The following is a 20,759-nucleotide window of genomic DNA, read 5'->3' as shown; positions in this document are numbered from 1 at the left end:
GTTCCTTCAGCAGATGTATTACCTCTACCGAAGCTAACCTCATCCCAGATTCTGCCTTAACAGATAGAAGTCATCTTCTGCCTTGTTTTTCTTCATGTATATTCACCACCATAAAGTTCACAGAGAACCATATACGAGAAAATCCCTGAACAAGTAAAACAAGAGGTTCAAGCAGAGAAACAGCAATTTTTTGAACCTGATAATCCAAGTTAGCAAAACCAAATTCAATCTTTGAAGAAAACATAACAGGAGACACAAGGGAGAGTTGCAGCCATCAGTGCAAGACCTACAGTGGAAGGCATTGAGCCTTGGGCCTCAGAGGTGTTCAGAATGAACCAGAACCTCTGGATCCAGATGCACCACAGATGTTCTCTCTCCCCTTAGAGGCTCCTTCACAAAGGATGGATCAAAGCATTATCAAAATAACCACAAAAACTGATGAAAATGAGCAAGAGCTGCACATTGTAATAACAGCCGAACTCAAACCCTCAGGAGTTGTCATGAGTGTCTACCAGGCTATTCCTAAGGCAATTTCAACTCCATCCCCTTAAGCAGTTGTTAACTTCAGAACAAACAAAAACCCAAAAAGCAACCTACATACAAGTAATATTAGACAAGCAGGAATGGCAAGGAATTGCCAAGGAATGGCAAACTCTAAGTTGAACTTGCAGTTAACTGGAAGCAACATGGGTTTATTTTGAAACACCACAAGCAATCATGTTATTTGCCTGTAATAATTTTGTTTGTTTGTGGAAAAAAACCTAGCACAATGGTGCAGTGAAAGCAGCTTTAGAAGCACCTTCATTCAGGAATTTCAGTTGCATCCTGGAAAAGCAAGTCACAAATACAATAACCTAATGGGCAGCATAACACTTGATTTTGCAGTGATCCGCTCAGGGATATCAATACAAAAAGAAACACTTTAGGCTTAGTAACAGCATTTTTAAATTATGCGTTTCCAAGGAAGTGTATGCAAGTATATGCACAAAAGGAGTCTACATGGCGCGTCATAAAAGTGAAGAAAAAAGAAAAACAAGAGTTATCAGCAGGTAAGAAGTTAACAGATAACATAACAGTAAGTTACAGTATACTTACACAATGGTCTGCACAGAAAAATTAATAATTCAACTGGAATTGAGACAGAGCTAACTTTGAAAGCCAGAAGTTAATATACAGTGCATGATCAAATTTAATGTTAGAACTAGCATTTAAGACTTGAAAATAAAATAGAAATCTATGCCTAAATGCAACAACTGCTAATTTCAGAGTGGAACAAACGGATAAGAATCGTGTCTTTGGGTCTGGTGAACAGTTGTTTAGCATAGTAACTTGGATGTGTAAGGAAGCAGAAATGCAATAAACAGAAATAATGCAACTAAGGCAAGCAAGGAAAGTGTTCTAGCTTGGGTAACTAAAACAGCTGTTGATAACAGTCTTGGCTAGTTTTGTCTTCTATAGATAGCACAGAAGAGAAAGTAAACCACTTCAGCCGCATGAGTATTATTAATTATACATTGCTTAGTTGTGCTTTTGCTGGTTTTGGTTTCATTAAATGCACACATACAAAAAGGGAAAGATGTAATTCTTTACAGATTAATTGCCATAGCTGAACCTTTAAGTTAAAAAGCAAGAGGAAAATATGAGCAAATAAAGGTAATAGAGAAAAATGGATCTGACAAAAGTTGGCTTTACTTCCAAGAGAAACAAGTTTATCTTATGGGGGACAGATGTGTTTCCTACGATTAACAGCAACAACTGAAAAAAGTAAGCGTCTCCATTTCCACCATTTTGAGGATTATTAGAAATTTTTACAATGAATCAGCAATATGGTTTGTGTCTTAAGATGCAGAGAATAATGCTGCATTATAAAGAGAAGTTTTCTTTTTCAGAGATGTACTAATACCAGTGGACTAAAAATTATACAACCAGAATTGACCAGAATACTCTGACTCCACATGGATGAAAAATTAATGCAACCAAGAACAGATAAAGATGAAATACTAAATCTTGGAACTTTTCAAACCAATCTTGAACTAAACTGTGATGATTAGATGTGAAAGGAAGCAATAGAAACACTTAGCTTTTCTAAAGTAGAGGTGTTAAAACTGGAAAATATTACTAGCAGTAATATAAATTGCACCCAAATGCAAGTGGTAGCAATAAGGACTACTAATAGAATATTAAACACTATAAGTAGTGGTTTATTGCCACAAAAATATAAATAATCACATAAATAATCTGAACAGTCATGGGCGGGGCAGGGGGAAGGTGGGGCGGAGAGAACACCAAAAAATGAGTGTCTAGATTGGTGTAAATTCCAGGCATAGAACAGAATACAACTGTGTCGTTAGGAGAAATAAAAACCAGGATCCTTTACATCAAAAAATAAAGATGACTGCCAAATAATAGATGCACAATCCCCACTAGCATTACCAAAAATAATCCATCAGTCGCTTTGGATACCTAAAGTGAGAGCTTGATGTATCACTAATGGTGTATTAATAGAGCTAAAAATGTGTTATGAAAAATGGAGCTATAGCAAATTCATCTGTCCTACATGAATACAGCCTGAAGAATACTGTACTTGAATGCAGCAACAACTACTTGCATGCAAGTACTAATTAGCAGTTAATGTTTCTCTCACCTATGATACTGGTAACAGCTGCATGCGTGTTCTTTCCCTGTATTCAGGCTGGTGGGGATGACATAAGAAGACTGAACCCCATGTGGAAAAAACAGTAATGTCCTTCCTGTATATATCCAGAATGAAACATATACAGCATCCAGCCATATCATGCATTAGCTAATCAGAATTATATAATGTGGAAGAATGCTACACTGGGGTTAATATGCTGGAACAAATTTATTGATGAAACACGATAAATAGAACAAGAAGCTAAAGTTCGAGGAAACACCAAGTCAGAAAACTCCATATCATGTTAGAAAACCAACAGCTATTATGATTAAATGATGCAGAAACCCTATTCACCACCTGTGTATTGTTCTTAAAGGATACTCACAGCTGTATTACAATTACGTTTTTAACACCTAAGAGGGTTTTTTTTATTTCAAATTGCATTGTTAATGAGAACACTTATAAACCCATCAACACATTGCACACAGGTTTTCGCATCTTAGAACTATGATTAACAATACTGAAGATACCACACCAATTGAAAAAGCATTCTGAGGCCCAGATGACCAATATATTGGAAAGAATAGATATCCATATTAATGTGGTACATTCCAATATGGGTATTGTCCAAACCCAGAGAGAAACGTAAGGACTTGTCACAAAGATATTAATATTGATATGAATGAAGAAAGAAAGTGTGCATGAACTTGTGTTTAAGCACCAGAACAGAGGACTCATTAGCAGAAGGTCCTGTGCTCTGACAATGGGAGGATAAGGTTGCTGCATTTCATAGGCACACCTCCTTTTTCTGTTAGCCCAACAGGACAGCAGACTACAGCAAAGCACCACCCCAGGTCTTGATAGCTAGTATGCACAGGCCACGGTGTTACAGCAAGCTAAACCACTTGGGGGGCAGAGGGAAGAGCTGCTGCTTGTGAGTGCAACAGTGAAAGTGGGTAAACATCAACTTAGACATTTTGTAAATAATTACCACCTTCCACTTCCATGTAGTCTTTGTTATGCTAACTTCCTACATAAGCAAATCCCTTTATCTAGATAGTTTGGGTTAAGTCTAGCAGCAGTACAGTACTTCTGCCTGTAATTCCTCAGTTTTTCCTCTTATCTGAAAAGAAATACATATAGTGATTAATTAAAGAGCAGTAATACTTACAACATACCTTTGTAAAGGGATATTGAAAAATTTTTAAATCTGTATTTGGAGATTACTTTGTCTATAAAGAAATCCTCTAAGAAGCAGTGAAACACAGATGCAGCACACTGTAGTTTGAATATATAAGGAAGGGGCACAAGTATGCACACACTCCCACCAAACAGTTTTTCGTGTTATCAATACAATTATATCTACTTTACTATTTTGAAATGAACAAAGATTTTTGACTAACAAATTAATACAGATTTTAAGGACACAGAGAACTATCACCTCACCTAGAGAGAACCCCCAAAATTTCTAATTTTACTCAGGTTTACTATTAATTCTAATTAATTCACTATTAAGATGACAAAACTATAGCTTTACCTGAGACCAAAGATAATCAGTTCACCTGTTAAAAGATCCAGGGAAGGTATACAAGCCCTCTATCTCATTTTGAAGACAGGCTTTGATGATAAAATTACACAGAATGTATTTTGTAAATACCAGTTCTCACTAAAAGAAGTCAAATCCAGGTTAGGGACTGATTTAAAAGGAAAAGTGAAGTCCTAAGTGTTTAGCAGTTAAACAAAAGGCATCTTTGAACATACCCAGCAGTAAGCCATGTGCTGTATCTCCAGGAGACTGCCTTCTAGATGCTTCTGCTGAAGGCAACACTCCTTCCTCCAGCGTAGGGAACTCCGTCAGGTCATTTCTATTGCAAGTCAGGCCAAGCTTTGTCTCTGAGGCAGCAGTTAAATGGCTGGCATCCACTTCTGCTGGAAGTTGATACCATGACTCGATTTCCTAAGAACAGGTGGGAAAAAAAAAAGTGCTCAAGCATCAAGAAAGTTTTAAGACATATATCCAAAGGAAATAAAGACTAAGTTGTGAAACAATGGAATTATTGCTTCTAAATTGCATTTCCTATACAAATACTCAGTTTTTAATGTAAAGGAATTATGATGCACTATGAACTGCTCAAGTCCACAGTCAGTTCCCACTACTGCCTAAGCTGTCATCTCTCTCTCTGATCACCAGCCTTCCATCACTTGTCTGAAACTGAGCTCCATCTCCAAATCCTGCCACTGCAGAAGACTTTTTCCAAACCAGAATGAAATCTCTCACTTGGAAAGAAAAATCTTGATAATGACAAATGCTTCAGTAGGATGCTGGGCCAATACAGTTCCCGACACTCCGTAGTAAAGATAGTTTGCATTGTACAACTGGGGATTAACAAGCAGAACAGTTTCTAATTTGTCTTTAACGAAAGTTTCTAGTTACAGAAATTCTGAGTTCACACAGACAATGCCTGACAACCCTAGCCAATTCTTTGGCATATTTTAAGAAAAAGACTTTCAGTTAATGTTCAAATGGAAAGAAGCATCTTTAGTTCACATAATTCATTGAAAAATTTGCACTGGGATTACTGGGGAAGTAATTAAAGAGATAAATTTTAATTACAGAAAAGGCACAGACCAGTTTTCAGTGCAGAGAATTAAGAATATCAATCATTTATAAAGCAAACCATTATCATCAGTATATCTAACTTTCTTGCTTATATTAACATATACATAATTGAAAGTGTCCCACTGAATTGGTAGAAGTACAGCACTATCCCTACTCAACAGCTGCAAGCTCCTCGTCCACATCAGAATTTTGCTATATGAACTATAATTTTTGCACAAGATTCTTATAATCATTTGGAAATAAAATCTTTGATCGATTCAGTCTTTTCAAAACACCTGTGATCTTATGCAGTTCTCAGAGTAATTAAATATTTGGCAGCATATCCATCAGATAGAACTACTATGATTGTATCACAATGTGAATACAGTTTTCCTTAATCACATATGGAACACATCATTAAAACTAAGGTCTAAAAGTAGTCAGATTTCACATGAACTGAGGCATGGCTCTGTACTAACATGTAAATCAGTTATTTTGAGGTAGACAGATGTGACATTTTAAGAGGCAGTAGCAGGACCACGATTATAGCAAATTACAAACTGAATACAGATCAAAGATACCGCTGCAAAGAAAAAAACATTACATTAGAAAATATACTAGGTTTATAACCAGAAAACAGAAAGGAGGGGAAGGGGGAGAAAAAAAATATAAAAAATTACAAAAAAAAATTAAAAATCATTTAACTACTGAGGATTCTGCTTTGAATGACAGATGTCAGAAAGCTTTGTAGCACTTGGATCAGGACTAAATGACTTGTCAGATCTCACAACAGTCCTGTTTTTCTGCTGTTCCAAGACAGAGAAACGCAGACCTTTACAGGGCAAGGATGGTGGCGATCTAAATTACACAGATAGAGCACTTTGTATTATTTTCAATCACATAATTAACCTGCAACCACAAGCAAAACAAAGCATAGTACAAATACCCAATTAGTGGCAGTTTTCTGACGTATTGCTTCTCCTAGGGAGATCCCACTGGTAACTGATGCCTGGGTTTCGCTACTGCTGCGGCTTAATGATTCTTCGTTCCAGCCACGATGTGGTGGAGTTGTTGCAATAGGCTAAAAGAAACAATATGTGCTTTTAAAACAGAAAATAATTTCTTGGCATTTCAACATACGTATATATTCATTTAAGTAATGAACAATGAAATATATTAAACACTCAAGCCATCCCCAATGCCGAGAGTTGAGCGTCTACCTCAAAGTACTTAGACAGTGACCTAAATTCCATCCGCAGCCCCAAAACTTAACTAAAAGGGGCAGGTTCATTTGCCACTTCAGATCCCAAAAAACAGTAAACATGCTTGGCTAATGTGCAGAAAATCATTTCCAAGGGCCAGAAGTTTATTTCTTATTTCCAACCCATGTAGATGCAGCTCTGAGGAAATCACAGAATACCAAAAAACTCATCCCCTTGATCAAAGTCAGGTTCTGGCATTTGTCCTGTCTGGTTGGTTTTTTAATAGTTATTTATTTATTATTTTATGAAAACCAGAAGGTTTTTAATTATATCAATACTGTAAACTAAATTTTAAAGGGCATCTTATGTAAATATATTAGAGCAACTCTAGGTTGATTTCTATATTATAATTTAGCAATACCTGACATACATAGAGGGGATGAATTGAAGTTAAATTGGACTTCTGCCTAGAAAAGCAGCTGTAACATTTTTTTTTTCCCACAAGATAACAGAGGGAGCTGTTCTGCAGTCAGAATGAAATTTCTTTTCCATAATATCCCACACCCGAGGTCACAGCAACTGTAACAGCTTTCTCCAGACAAGACAGACAGCCAGGTTCAAACACAATGGTATGTAATTGTGAAAATAGACATTTCTGGAGCACCAAGGTTCAGTCCAAAAAAAATGTTCCAGGAAAGTAGTTAAAAAAGACCTGGAGACTAGCACTGGACAATATGGACAATATCAGGTAATATTATTAATGCAGCAATTTAACATGAAGCCTCAACCAGAAGGACTTGCAGCTCCCCCACCTCTTTAACACCCCTCCCTGTCCTCATCCTCTTCCTCATATCAACTCTAGTTCCAGTTTAACTCACTAATAACTTTTCAAAAAGCCAAGCTACCCTCAGAGGTATTTTTTAGTGACCAAGCCAGGAAATGGCAGGATCTGAAGAACACTGCAGTGCACCAAGCAAGGGCAGGAGGAAGCTCCCCACAACCTACTCCTGTACTGTGAATTGTGTATCTACTTTCTGGCAGTATCTGGCTGCCGTGAGAACTACAATGGCCCATAATATGGGCAAATGACATGTGAAGGCCAGAAGTAAAAGGTCACAGACTGAGAAAAGGAGAGGGTAAGTGAAAAAGAACCAAGTGATTTCCCAGAAGCCTACCTTCTACATGAATAATTATAATACTTTTGGATATGTGCCTTCAGTTATGAAGTCCTCCAGTGACAACTGGCTTTTTTTTCTTCTTTCTTCTTTAAATAGATTTCCTGATAAATTGGTCTAATACTTATTTGGAAATTTCCATTCAGTAGCACAAATCTACCTTGATAGACTGAGCATACCATTTCCAACCTTTACCACAAAAAAAAGCAAGCCATGAGAGTTTTCATTAAGACATTAATTACATTCTAAGAGATCAGATACAAGCTTAAAGTCCAGAACACAAACCTGTTTCAATGTAAAAGAAACATGTAAAATTCAGCATTTAAAATTCTTTTATTTAAATGTAATATTATTACCTACTAGTTTAGCTAAATTGGCACCTGAATTCTGTTTCATTCTTCTTATGCACTAAAAAGCTGGAAAGGATGTGAATAAAAGCTTAAATTTTTTTTTTATTTCAAGGCTGCTAGTCCATATTGGAACTTAAGAAAGGCAAGTTCACTCTTGACTATTTATGGCACCTCACTTGTATGTGATTCTTATACAAAACATAACATCTTCAAACCATCTACAAAAAATAAATTACAGCCATCACAAATGAATCTTTATCCATCTCATGTTCCTAAGAAGCCATTAATTCTGCCACAGAGACAGTGGATCTACAAGTTTCAGAGATAAGCTAAGGAAAGCCTCTTCAACTCTGACTCACCTGTCACCTGAAATAATCACCCAGTGGCTGGGCTGCCACCTACAGAGAGAGAGTTTGGACCTTCCCTCTAATCCTGAATTATCGGGTGTTCAACCTTCCAGTGAATAGCTTATTTTCAACCCTTACTAAATCCAAGAACATGCAGAGCTGAAGGTAGGCTGAATTTCTCTTGCCTTTAAACATTTGGTCAGGGGACTGCCAAGACCCACTGGCAAAGTACCACACAGACTCCCTTTAGCTTCAGCCCCAATTCTGCCCATGAGCAACAGGTAACCCTTAAACTCTTCCTCTCTGGAAACTGCAGCGCACTTCACTTGTAAGATGGGATTCTAATTCAAGATTTTTCCTTTTACCCCTTAAACACCCAGTTTTTCCTTTAAAATAAGCCACTTGCTCAAATGTCCGACTGCAAACTAAAGAACATCATTGGGGCAACACCTCTACACTTTTCAGGCAGTTACTAAAACCTCAACTCTACATAGTAATCTCAAAAATTTTAGCTTCTGGAAGGACAACAATTTCCAGAATTTCAGTACCATATGCCATCTTAAAACCTTCCACAAAACAGCATCACTGAAATAAAGACATGATGTAGCTTTCTATACAGGTCAGCACTGTCAAGTAAATTACTTGGAATGGCAAGAATATTTTTGTCCAAGTTTAAAAAAAGCTATAGCACTCAAAAGAAAGATGTTTATTACTGATCACGTGCAAATCACACCTATAAAACTAGGACTCAACCAGGCAGAAACTACTCTTCCAAATTAATTTCCTGCACAAAATAAGTTTGTTTGGGCTTTGTATTGGGACTAAAGGTAATAATTGTAGCCTGTATGCATATATTCAATCCCTACTCCATTTCCCTAGTTCCTATTGTTCATTCTAATTAAGTCATTAAAAGAAGAAGCACTGAAGTGGACTTGACAATAACTCTGAATGCAAAGCATTCAAATAGCTATTTGGTAATTTAATTAAGGCCTATTATTGAAAATTTGGGTTTACAACATGCTTCTTCAGAAAAGGGCAATTTTATTAATCCAACTGGAAATCAATAGCGTTAGGTAAGGGACCCATACTGTGATTAGAAAACAAATTCAAAAAAAAAAAAAGGTACTGATTTTATTTAGATAGGCTGAGCATAGCTAATTTAAGTGGGTGTTCTAAAAGATATTAGAACAAATGAGTAATGACAGCATTCAAGATCACACAATGAACGAAAGACTAAACAACCAAACTGTGCATGTTATTCTTCATTCTCCCCTTTAAAATTACCTCCTTCAGCTTATGGTGTGCAATTCCTCTCAAAATCATTTAATTACTTGTATACCTGTCAGCCACTTAAATTATAATCCTTTTTCCATGCTGCAGTGGTTGCATCGCAGACTTCCCTCTCTCTACCCACCAGCATGCCAGAGAAACCACTTCACACGAAGAGAATTCTTCAGTTTCCAAAGACTACTGATTAACTTGCTTTCAGGAAAAAAAAAAAAAAAATTGACTGGCAACCTAAAGAAAATATCACCAAGATAATAATTCCATTAAACCTTATAGCCAAACTTTGAATTTGAGCCTTTTCCCCATACAATTTCAACGTACCTGAGTGACATATTGTCACAACACTGCAAGAAAAACAACATGAAAAACACCATCTGAACAGGTTTCTTCTACCTGTAGCTTCATTTCTTAATCTTTTACCAAAATATTTTATTACAGAATGGGGGGGAAGCACAATTCACTATCAACTAAAGTCAGCAAGATTCTTCCTCAGAGAGAGAATTTAATTTGAACAAGTTTTGGGCAAATGGGGATAAAATGAGAGTATAGAAGGATAAAGTACAACTGAGCTTCCACTTTGTGGAAATTTCTCTCTCAGAAATACTTCCTCCTTCCAAACACTCCCTTAGCACTTACAGTTTTCAAAACCCATTCACTTCACATTAGAATTTGGAATAGGTTCAACCAGTCTTATTTTGGGAAAACAGAGCCAAACATGTATCATATGCAGATTTCTCAAGAAGAAATGCTAATGAGTTATGATGCGATTACTACAAATAGCAATATTCTAGAAGATTCAGAGTACAATTATATCCAGAGCTACCAAAGGCTCAAATACTCAGTCACCCAGAAGAGCAGGAAGGAATCAAATTAGTATTACTATTGCTAAGAGCACTTACATAGCGCCTTGCATGTAAAGGCCCAAAAACATTTCATAAACAATGATTCACAGCACTACTTTAGAATGTGCATGATAAATATTTATCCTCCTTTTACTAGGCACAGAGAACCTAGTGTACAACAATATGGCAAATCAGCAGCAGAGCTGATTCCCTGAGTAGTCTGATCTGACCATAATGCACATCTCTTACTTGAGGCTCTAAAATTTCATCTGTCTTTGCCTGTAGGTTATGAGAGAAAGTCAAAAAGAAGAACACCTACAGCATCACAAGCCAAGGATATAAAAGCATGAATAAGAACATGAAATGAGATATTAAAGAAATATTTGTATCACAATTAAGTAACACGATACCCTTTACATGAAATATTAAAATAGCTAAGTAGCTGCTGTCATGGTCACAGTGATGCTATAGCATCATGAACGTGAAAAGTGGCCTGCACAGTGGCATACTGTAGAAGAAGGCGGCAAAACTGTAGAGAAAACATATTTAGAGTCAATTCCTGTTAAAACATAATTCAAATGATTTTGCAGTGTGCACCCCTCCGATCTAAACAAGAAGCACACTTCTTTTGTGTTTAAACAAGCAGAAAAAAATATGGCAGAAAAGCAAGAAACACTCATTGTTAGTCTCCCAACTCCATCCAGGTTTGCCAGTTCTGATTTCCAGCTGCTGTTTGTCAACATTTCTTATCAAAATGCCCATAAACTACTGATCTGCCTGCAATGCTATTGGGGGGTGGGAGGGCAAGGGGATTTGAATTGGGGCAGGTGGAAGGGAGACGAAGCAGGACCCCCCCAAGAAAGGAACAGATTTATAATTAGTCAGGAATTCTCCACTGAAACATGCTCCTCAGAAAACATCAGTAGCGTTCAACCCAAGAAATCTCATGTGAAAAAAAAATTACCATTGATGACTGATTCTCCCAGGAAGGCAACGATCCTGGAAAACCAGCCACCCAATAAGCCAAAAGCTCTACAAATCAAGAAGCAATCCTACTGCCCCACCTTCAGAGCTGCCCACCTAGCAAATGCTCAGTGAAACTAATACATTTACCCATTCCAATACCACTATTTAAATCATTCAACTCTTGCACATCAAAAGAACCATGTCCACACTTCTCTCAAACTGTATTAGTTATACCAATGCATTTCATAAAATCCTCCCAGAAAAACCTAAGACTTCTTTGGAGTTTGCTCTTTCAAAGTTTCCTTCAAAGCAAACAAAAAAATGCAAGCGTTACAAAACTGCATATACCCACAACTGCATACAGCCAAGTTTTATGCTCCAAAATCAAAGAGAATTAAAAGCCAACCATGCCTGAGATACTGAAGTAATAGGAGGACCTTAAGAAAAGATGAACACTTCCTGAAGTCAAATACTTCCCACACAAGTAGGATTCTCCTGTTAGCACCAGAGCTTGATTTGTGTTTTCACATAACAAATGCCCCAGCTCAAAGTGGCAGGGCTTAAGGCCCACACACTCATCAGCTGTAGTTTCTAATGCTTGCGTACATAAGGCTGTGCCGTGCCTTTAGCAGTGCTCTTCAAAGGAGCCTGACACAGCACTGACAAAACACTGTAAAGGAAATAATCTCTCCTTTTCAAAGACAGCCGAGTCACTAGGACCTCATGGGTTAGCAGCTGGAAGGAAGCAAACAGGCAACAGCACATTCTGTTTCATTATTTCATTTTAATCCTCATACCAAAAAAGCAATATTAAAGAAACAGCACAATGGAAGAAATCTGCTACATATTAGCACTCTGTGTACCACGGTACAGGGTACATAACAAAGCAGCTGCAAGCAAGAAGTTAGGATTTAGTAAATTAGTATAATCATCTCTGAGGGCTTCCATGTAATTAAACTCAAATGACATAAATTTAACAAGGTTTTTCTTCCTGAAATCCAATACATCAAAAAAGTTAGCTTTTGCTGCTAAATACATAATGAGAGGAAAAGACAAAAATAAAGCTGAATAACTACAACCACCCCCACATAACACAGTGCCATTAACTTAAATGGTAGGAACAGCAGCTCCTGTTTGGCATCCTTAACTGATGCTACACTTCATAGAAAGAAATATGAACGTTTTTCAGTTTTGAACTGCTGAAAGTTTGAGTATCCAGGCTTAGCTCTCCATGCTTTATTCTGACCCACAGACCACTGAAAATATCCCAGTAAAAGTATCATACAATAGAACACAGCACAACACAGAAGAAGATGTAGATAGATATGGGAAAGAAAATTCCCTAGATGAGTAACTCTAACAATCTGATCTTCCCAAAACATCAGAAATACACTATAATTTCTTCCAAACATGTCATTTCATCTCATTTCTCCCTCCTAAAAATCAGAGGTATGTGGCCAGGTTAATTCAGCGTAAATCTGGGTTTCAGTTTCCTTACCCATCTGAACATGCAGCTGCAAAATCATCAACCCTTCAAAAACAGGCAGTGGAGTTCAGGACCAACTCTTCCAACATCAGCGAGCATTTACACCAAATTAAGGTGATCACATAACAGCACTAGAGGTGGATCTCGCTCTGAACTTGCCTTTGCTGGATTTCATCTTGCTAACTTCAGGACTTATTTTCCCCCATTTTGTCAAGAACATTTCCAATTCTGATACCATTTTCCAAAGCATTTATCACTTTCCCCAGCACAGCCTTATCTACTTATTTTCTAGGTCTCACCACCTACTAATCATGCAATTCATCAGTGAAAATACTTAACAGGAATGAGCCAGGGAAAAACATCAAAAACTGTACCTGAAATGCCTTCCAAACTTGCTGCATATTTTCTTAGTTCATCCCAAGATCAAAAACTCTTCTGAGGTCACGATACAATCGTACTCCGCCACCCCTTCAGCTACTAGATCACTTACCCTCTCAAAGATGATAATTAAACAGGTTTGAAATCAATTGTCCTTAACAGTCACACTGTGTATTTTCTTAACAATTTATTTCAAGTGGTTCCAAATAGTTTGTTCTAAATTCTTACATTTCTGTGCTTTTATCACCTACTCCTAGTGGATAAACAAGCGTACAATATAAAAACCACAATTAATGAATAATTAAATAAACATTTTATATTTCAGACAAGCATGAATTTGACTGTCTGTATACACAATCAGTTTTGAATACAGATGCAGAAAAGTCCCCCTCCTACAAACCCCAGGCACATTTGCCGAATAACTGGACCCAAAGGATGCATGGCTGAAATCCCTTCACAGGAGGTTTCTTCATAGCTACACAACTTGTACTACATACTACAAGGTTCTAGTTTTTGTTTGTCCATTAGTTTATGTTCAAATTGCATGTGCTAATAACTTTTTAAAAATATAAAAAGTTGTCACAAATAATACTGAAAAATCAAGCTTTCCAGCCTGTAGCATGGCTTTCTCCCCTGTCTGAGATGCCTTACGAAGCAGAAGCAAGCTAAGGTGCGAGCTCCCTCCCATCACCTGTACCAACAGTGCAGTGCAAGCCTCATGCCACTTGGAGTCAGCAACCCACTGCTGCAGGGCAAGGTCTTCCCCAGCTGTGGGGAAGGAACAAAGACACATGGAGAAAGAGGGACGTATTTACCTGTTAAAACATGGAATTGACCACTGTGTCCCTGAAGATTAAAGAAACAATTTGGCCAGAACACAAAGAATGTAGGTCCCACTGTCTTAACCTACCTGCTCATTTCATGGCACAATTATCAGCTTGTAACGAATGGTCAAGGAAAAGCAAAGCAACTGTTGTGCAAAAGCACTTCAGAGGCTACATGCAAACTCAGAATTCCCTTACAGCTACATAAATACGACTGCACTTCACAATAACCCAATAACTTATTTTATTGTGGCTTTATAGTCTGTATCAACCCTACTTTGTGTGTCAGAACACAAAGTTAAAAAAAAAGTCTAATTCAAATGCAGAATAAGTTTTTACATCAGAGATTTTTTTTTGGTCAGAAGCCCAGTGCCACAAGTTGTATGAAAATTGTTAGCATTTAAGTCCAGCTACTGAAACAAATAACAAAATTCCCATTGTCTGCAAATAGTTCAGCACTAGAAGTTCACGTATGAACATACCAGTAAATAATAGAGATTTCAAAAATATTATTCAGAAAAACATAACCATGATTTGGTGCTGTCAGGTATGAGAAACATGAATTATTTAATCTGTACCTTGTTTTTTTCAATAAGGACTGGTATGCTAGCAGTACTTTTCAGACCCACACCATTCCCTCCCGTCATGAAGGCACCACCAACCAGTACATCAGGCACTGTGTAAATTCTGAACTGTTTTATTACTTTCATGAAACAAACATTGGGCTTTAAAATGACCATGAGAGATCAGAACCAGCGCAGCAGATCTCAAATACAAGGGAAGATTCATGACACAGTAAACTGTTGGGGATGTGCTGAAAGCATTCCAGAAAGGTAACCCATATATTTACACAATATACACTGACACTGCAAAGATTGCTAGCACATCATTTTGAATCTCTTAAAAATAGTAGTTTCCACTGTCAAGTTTATAACATCAATAGCTTTATGGAGTATCCTAAAATGACAAGTGGAAAATTAATCATTGCTGATCTGCAACAAGTCTGCCTATTTTTTTTGCTCTGTTTCCTAGGAAAGTAAGGCTTCCAAGGCTGACAGCACTCTCTGTTCCCAGTCACACCTCAGCTGTGGGCATTGTAAGGCAATCTGAAAGCTGATTACTGTAATACACCTTAATGCCTGAAGCGGAAGTTTATTCATGTAATCGCAGTGTAATTGAGGTTGGAAGAGACCTCTGGAGGTCACCTAGTCCAACCTCCTGCTCAAAGCAGGGCTAACTTCAAGGAGGGAACGGGCTACTCAGCCCCCATCCTTTCAACTTGTGGCTATTTCCAAGGATGCAGGCTCTGCCACCTCTGCGCAGCCCTGCTCCACCACTTCACCACCCTCCTCGTGAAAAACTGATTTCCTGGTCCCCAGTTAGAATTTCTCCTTACTGTAACACATCACCACTGCTGCTTGTCCTTTCACCGTACACCTCCAAGACGACTCTTCCTCTGCCTTCTCTAAACCCTCCTTCTGGCAGGGAAACACCACTGCCAGATCCTCACCTTCAGCCTCCTCCTCCCCAGGCCAAACAATCCCAGCCTCCACAGCTTCTCCTCATGCACCAAGTGCTCCAGCCCCCTGACAGTCTTGGTGGCCTCCACCAGACTCAGGACACTTTGCTGACCTCTCTCTTGTGCTGGCAGCCCAGAACAGGAGGCAGGATCCAGCTGTGGCCAAGAGGAGAGAATATTCAGTTCCCTCCATCTGCCAGTTATGCTTTTATTAATGCAGCCCAATGTGTGGCTAGCTTTCATTGCTGCAAAGAGTGCACTGTCAACTCACATTCAACTTGCTGTCCACCAGGTCCTCAGGCTCTTCTCTGAAGGGCCACCAGTCAGTACTGATGTATGTGGATTTTCTCAGTGAGAAAGACTCCGCTTTTTTCATAGCTAAAGCTCATGAGCTTCCTCTTGGGCCATTAATCCAGCTTGCCGAGGTCCCTCTGAATGGCAGCCCTGTCCTCCAGCATATCAACCACTCCCTCCAACTTGCTGTCATCCACAAACTCAATGCGAGTGCATTCACCCCATCCACCTGGGTCACCAGTGATAACATCACACAGCATTAGCCCAGGGACTGATCCCAGAGGAACACCACCAGTCAGATTTTGAACAGCTGACTAGCCTAACTGGGTAGTAGTTCTTCAGGTCCTCTTTCCTGCCGTTCTTGAAAAAGGGCATAACATCAGTCTTTTTGCAGTTATTACAAATATCTCCCAGTCCTCACAACCTTTCAAACATGACAGAAAGGGGCCTTTCGTGACATCAGCCAGTTCCACCACCCCCTCAGATAGACCCAGTCCAGCCCTATGGACTTGGGTATGTCAGGTTTACCTAAGCAGTCACTTTCTTGAGCCTCCACCACCCCAGGCACTACCTCTCACACACGTGCTCTTCTACTATGCACATGGAGCAAGAAGGAAGATCTAAATGAAACTATGGGTTTATCCCCTTTTGTTGCAACTGACGCTAGATTCCTCTACTAATTCAGAACTAATTATTTTGGGTCTCATAGAAACATAAAATAGCTCAGTTGGAAGGGACCTTGAAAGATCATCCGATTGAACCTCTTGTGGAAAAGGGAGCCTAGATGAGAGCCTAATTTCCAATTACAAGAACATACTAAATTCCTAACATGTTAGCACTGCTACAGCCACTTCAGCAAGCTAACAGCTAATAATCAAAACTATTAACTTTCCTCCAAGCATCAAACTCTTCTCTACTTATTGCAACTAAAGACAAAATTTAGTTTCACACAACATAGCTTAGCCATCTTATTTTCATTCCTGTGCAAAAATCCCTTAACTGCTTGCTGTCCAAATCATAACTCCAATATGAACACTTAACAGTGTTCCTGAATGCTTTTATGTAATGAGAACATCAACTACTTCTTTACATTCTCAGCTTTGGACCACTGAAAAAGAACTGAGTATCCCCTGATTTTTAATTATTTCTTTTGTTTGTTTAGATCATACTTACAAGGGCTGTAATTTGTATTGTGCTGTCCTGAGTTTTAAGAAAATGCTCATTCCTTTACCTTTTCCACACTAAATTACCATTGAAATAAAAGGTACTTATGTCAGTAGATACCTTAGTCTGATGTTTATAACTAGCTTTAAAAAAGGAAAAAGAAAAATTGCTATTAATGATGGATTTCCTGGAATGTAGCCATCAATTTGCAGCATTTAAGAATGAGAACCAAAAGCTTGATCCTCCTGGATTTTATTTGTAATACTTACACTTAGCTAAATGCAGAATAAAAAAGTTTGCAGGACAGGGCTTAAATCATGCTCATAATCAAAAATAAACGAAGAGAGGAAATTTACAAAGTATTTTCAGCAATAAAACAAGAAATAGCATGAACAGTAAAAAGCATCACTAAGTTGGTTATAGAATTTCTTCTAACTCTTACAGTCTGATGCCAAAAGTTCCGTAATGTCTTTAAATTATCATAAACTGGCACTTTGGCTGGAAGATACGGTCCCAGTCTCTCTTCAGTAAGCGAAAGCTTGAGGTAAGAGTTGAGTAGATGTTTCTTAAGCCGGTTTTAACCACAATGAACAGTCCACTGCCTAGCTGCACTGGTTTGCTGTCTGTTGGAATAGGTGACAAAATAACACAGAAGCAACAACAAGTAACCAGGGCACAGCAGCACAGGTCACTTCTTTTGACAGGCAAGCTGGGACTTGTTGATTTATGGCAGTCGTGAAACTACGGCCTTGCATGTTACAAGTCACAGACACAGGTTTTCAGTGTTATTCTCTGTCAATTGAAATTATAGCTAAAATAGTCTCTTGCAACATAAATATACAATAAAGGTGTAAAGCAGCCATACTACAACAGACAGCAGATCTGCCTGGCCTACTATCTGCACCTGCATCCCCTTGACCCATAAGGGCAGCAGCACACTAGCAACAAGCTTGGCTCAGCTCCACCTGGTATTCCCAGAGCTGGGCTCTGGTTGTCAGAGCAGCAATTAAACCACAGTGCAAAACAAACACAGAGAAGGAAGCAACGGCCACCGTAAAACAACAAAACTTGACAACCAAAAAGGATCAAAATCAACTGACCTGTGATGAATACCATGAAGGCAAAACAAGAAGCAGGAGGCAAGTTCACTTGTCTATAATGTCACATACAAGTTAGAATCATAAAGTTCACTGTGAAATTTGTCTGTAAATCAGCATTCAAATGAACTTCCTTTCTACTTAAATATATACACAAGAATACACAGTAGTGCAAGAACCGTCCCTTCTATCCTGTGACAAACCATCCTTCCTGAATACATATGGTGAAGGTCCTTCAGCAGAAGGTTTCTGGAAACCGAATTCAGACTACACTATCTTGAGTTCCCATATTCACATCTTCGTTAAGGCCGGACTTGCCTTTAACATGTCAGTTTCATTCACATGGCTGTTTCCACTCTTTGTTTTAGTTTCTATTATTTTTCCTGATAAGATTGAAACCTGTACCAAGACATGGTTCTTCGCAGGGAATGTTTGTAAAAATTGATATGGCATCTACCACTGGTTGTCATTTGGCTGTTGCACCTCCAAGTTCCTTCAGAGCTCTGGGATGAAGCTCTAGAGTGATCGCCATCTTGTAACTTTTCATTTTGCGTTGTTCTCTTACACCTTTCTTACACAGAACTGTGGATGTGACATCCATAAACATCTCCAGACCCAAGTGTCCAACATCAGCTGTTCACGTACCCTGCACAAAGATGCCTCCCAACAATTTGCAAGAGTCAGAACTTGTGCAGGTGCTATAAGCCCTTTACACTTCTGGAAACCACCATGAGAACAGTGAGACACTTAAGACCAGATGCCAGAACAGTGCAACACCACAGGAAGGAAGCTTCCCCATGCTCTCACAAAGGGCAAGTTCAGGAAGATGTTGATTCCAGAACATGGGGGTGGCAGGATGTGATGGGACACCTACAACCTCCAGAAATCTCTTCCCCATCTCCAGCATTGACACGAACACAGCAAAGTGCACAGAGCCATGTATGAGACCTTCTAGGGCACGAATGGCTCCATGGAGCCACTCCAGTCACACTGGCCCTGACTTCCCAGGAGGGTTAGTGACCAAGCCAGCTGGGCAGAATAAGGCACAAAGGAAAGAGGACAATTACACACACACGCTCTCCTCCCAGGAGAGGAAGAGGAACCAGGCCAGTTACAGCCACCCTCCTCCCAGGGGAGAATGCAGGGGATGGAGAGGGATCAGACTGGTCACAGCCCCCCTTTTCTCCGGGGCTGGAGAAAGGGGTGGAGGGGGCTTAGGTCAGTTGCATCCCGCCTTTTTTTCTGGGGCAGAAGAATGAGCCAGCGATAGCCCCTTCCCGGGGCAGAAGATGAGATCAGGCCAGTTTCCCCGGCGGAAAAGGAGCAACATGAGTGAACCAGCCTGTCACACACACACCCCCCCCCCACAAGGCCGGAGGCAGGGTGAGGGGCTGCTCAGAGCCGCTACCGCCTCCCTGCCACGTTGCCCCCAAAGGTGTCCTGCCCGAACCCCACCGCAGACCCCCCATACTCACAGGGACTCGCTCCTCCTCCTCCTCCTCCTCTTCTCCCGACTCCATAGCAGCAGACAGACCGGCAGCCCCCTTTCTCCTCACAGCGGCCGCTCCATGACTGGCGGGCCGGCGCGAACCCGCCCCGCCCTGCTGCGCATGCGCCGCCGCCCTGCCAACCCGCCCCGTCGTTAAGGACTCGCTCCCGCCCCGCGCATGCGCCGGCGCCCCCCCACCCCCCCCCGCCCCCGTCGCGCGCCGCCGGTGGCCGTTGGAGGGCGGGGCGGGGCGGGCGCCGCCGAGCGGCGGCTGAGGGAGCGCGCGCCGGCGTTTTGGCGCGCAGAGCGGGTTTGCAGTGCCCGGATGGGAAGGGTGCGGGGTGGGTCTCCACACGCACAAACCAGCCCTTCAGCCCCAACCCCGCTTCCCTCCCGGCTCTCAGAGCTGCCCGCTGGGTCCGAGCCATCTGGAAGTAGGCGCACATTGAGGGGAAGTCTCTGTAAGCGGGAGGTTTTTCGAATGAGCGTGGTGGCTGCGTGCTTTTCCTGTGACAGGGAGCGGTTTGCCTTGCTCTTCTGTGCCAGTCCACTTGTTGAGGGGTGGTAGCTGACCATAGCGAGCTTTGGGGCTCGGTGATGAGCATACCTTAAAATCTGGCGGCTGACATTTTGAGAGAGCGTTGGCGTTACCAGGGAACGAGATGCGATTTTGCTAGGTGGGAAGTCCGTTCAGCTTGCTCAAAACTCTCCCACCTGGAGAGGTGGTCTGTCTGTGGTGGTATGTCAGGGAGCATTTTCCCGGTCAGGTTGGCAAAAGGGCTAGTCTCGAGTTTGGGGGAGACACTGCTGCCTGGGCAGGCAGGGAAGTTGGGATGAACCTCTGCAAGGACCCCTGTAGGCCTGGGTGTCAGTGGGCTCCCTGCAATCGTTCATTGCTTCCCTTCGGGTGCCATGAAGGAAGGAGGAGCTCCACTTTTCCCCTGACACAGCCTTAATCCCCTCCCTGAGGCATTCAGTACAAGTACTAACATTTTATGTTTCAGCTGGTTGTCAGCAGGGGCAAGGAAGGAATTTCCCCCTAAAATCATGATCGTCCGGCTGTATTCTATTTACTTATCTGTCCTCTAAAGCACCAAGAACAGAT

The 20,759-nt window shown here is 40.4% G+C and overlaps 1 protein-coding gene across 3 annotated transcripts in view; it reads right to left on the bottom strand.

Annotated features, from left to right (window-relative positions):
- ALMS1 (ALMS1 centrosome and basal body associated protein) overlaps positions 1-19,754 on the bottom strand; it is a 74,266-nt gene extending 54,512 nt beyond the window's left edge. For all 3 annotated transcript variants that reach the window (XM_075043526.1, XM_075043617.1, XM_075043703.1), the window contains exons 1-3: positions 19,641-19,754; positions 6,181-6,315; positions 4,397-4,592 (exon numbers count right to left, since the gene is read on the bottom strand). In XM_075043526.1, the coding sequence (XP_074899627.1) occupies positions 4,397-4,592; positions 6,181-6,315; positions 19,641-19,685 (376 nt within the window). In that variant the 5' untranslated portion in view covers positions 19,686-19,754. The remainder of the gene's footprint in view (positions 1-4,396; positions 4,593-6,180; positions 6,316-19,640) is intronic.
- Between the last annotated feature and the right edge of the window lie 1,005 nt (positions 19,755-20,759).

This window comes from Buteo buteo, chromosome 1, assembly GCF_964188355.1.
Source record: "Buteo buteo chromosome 1, bButBut1.hap1.1, whole genome shotgun sequence".
Taxonomy (NCBI): Eukaryota; Metazoa; Chordata; class Aves; order Accipitriformes; family Accipitridae; genus Buteo; species Buteo buteo.
This window is presented reverse-complemented; position numbering and strand designations above follow the sequence as displayed.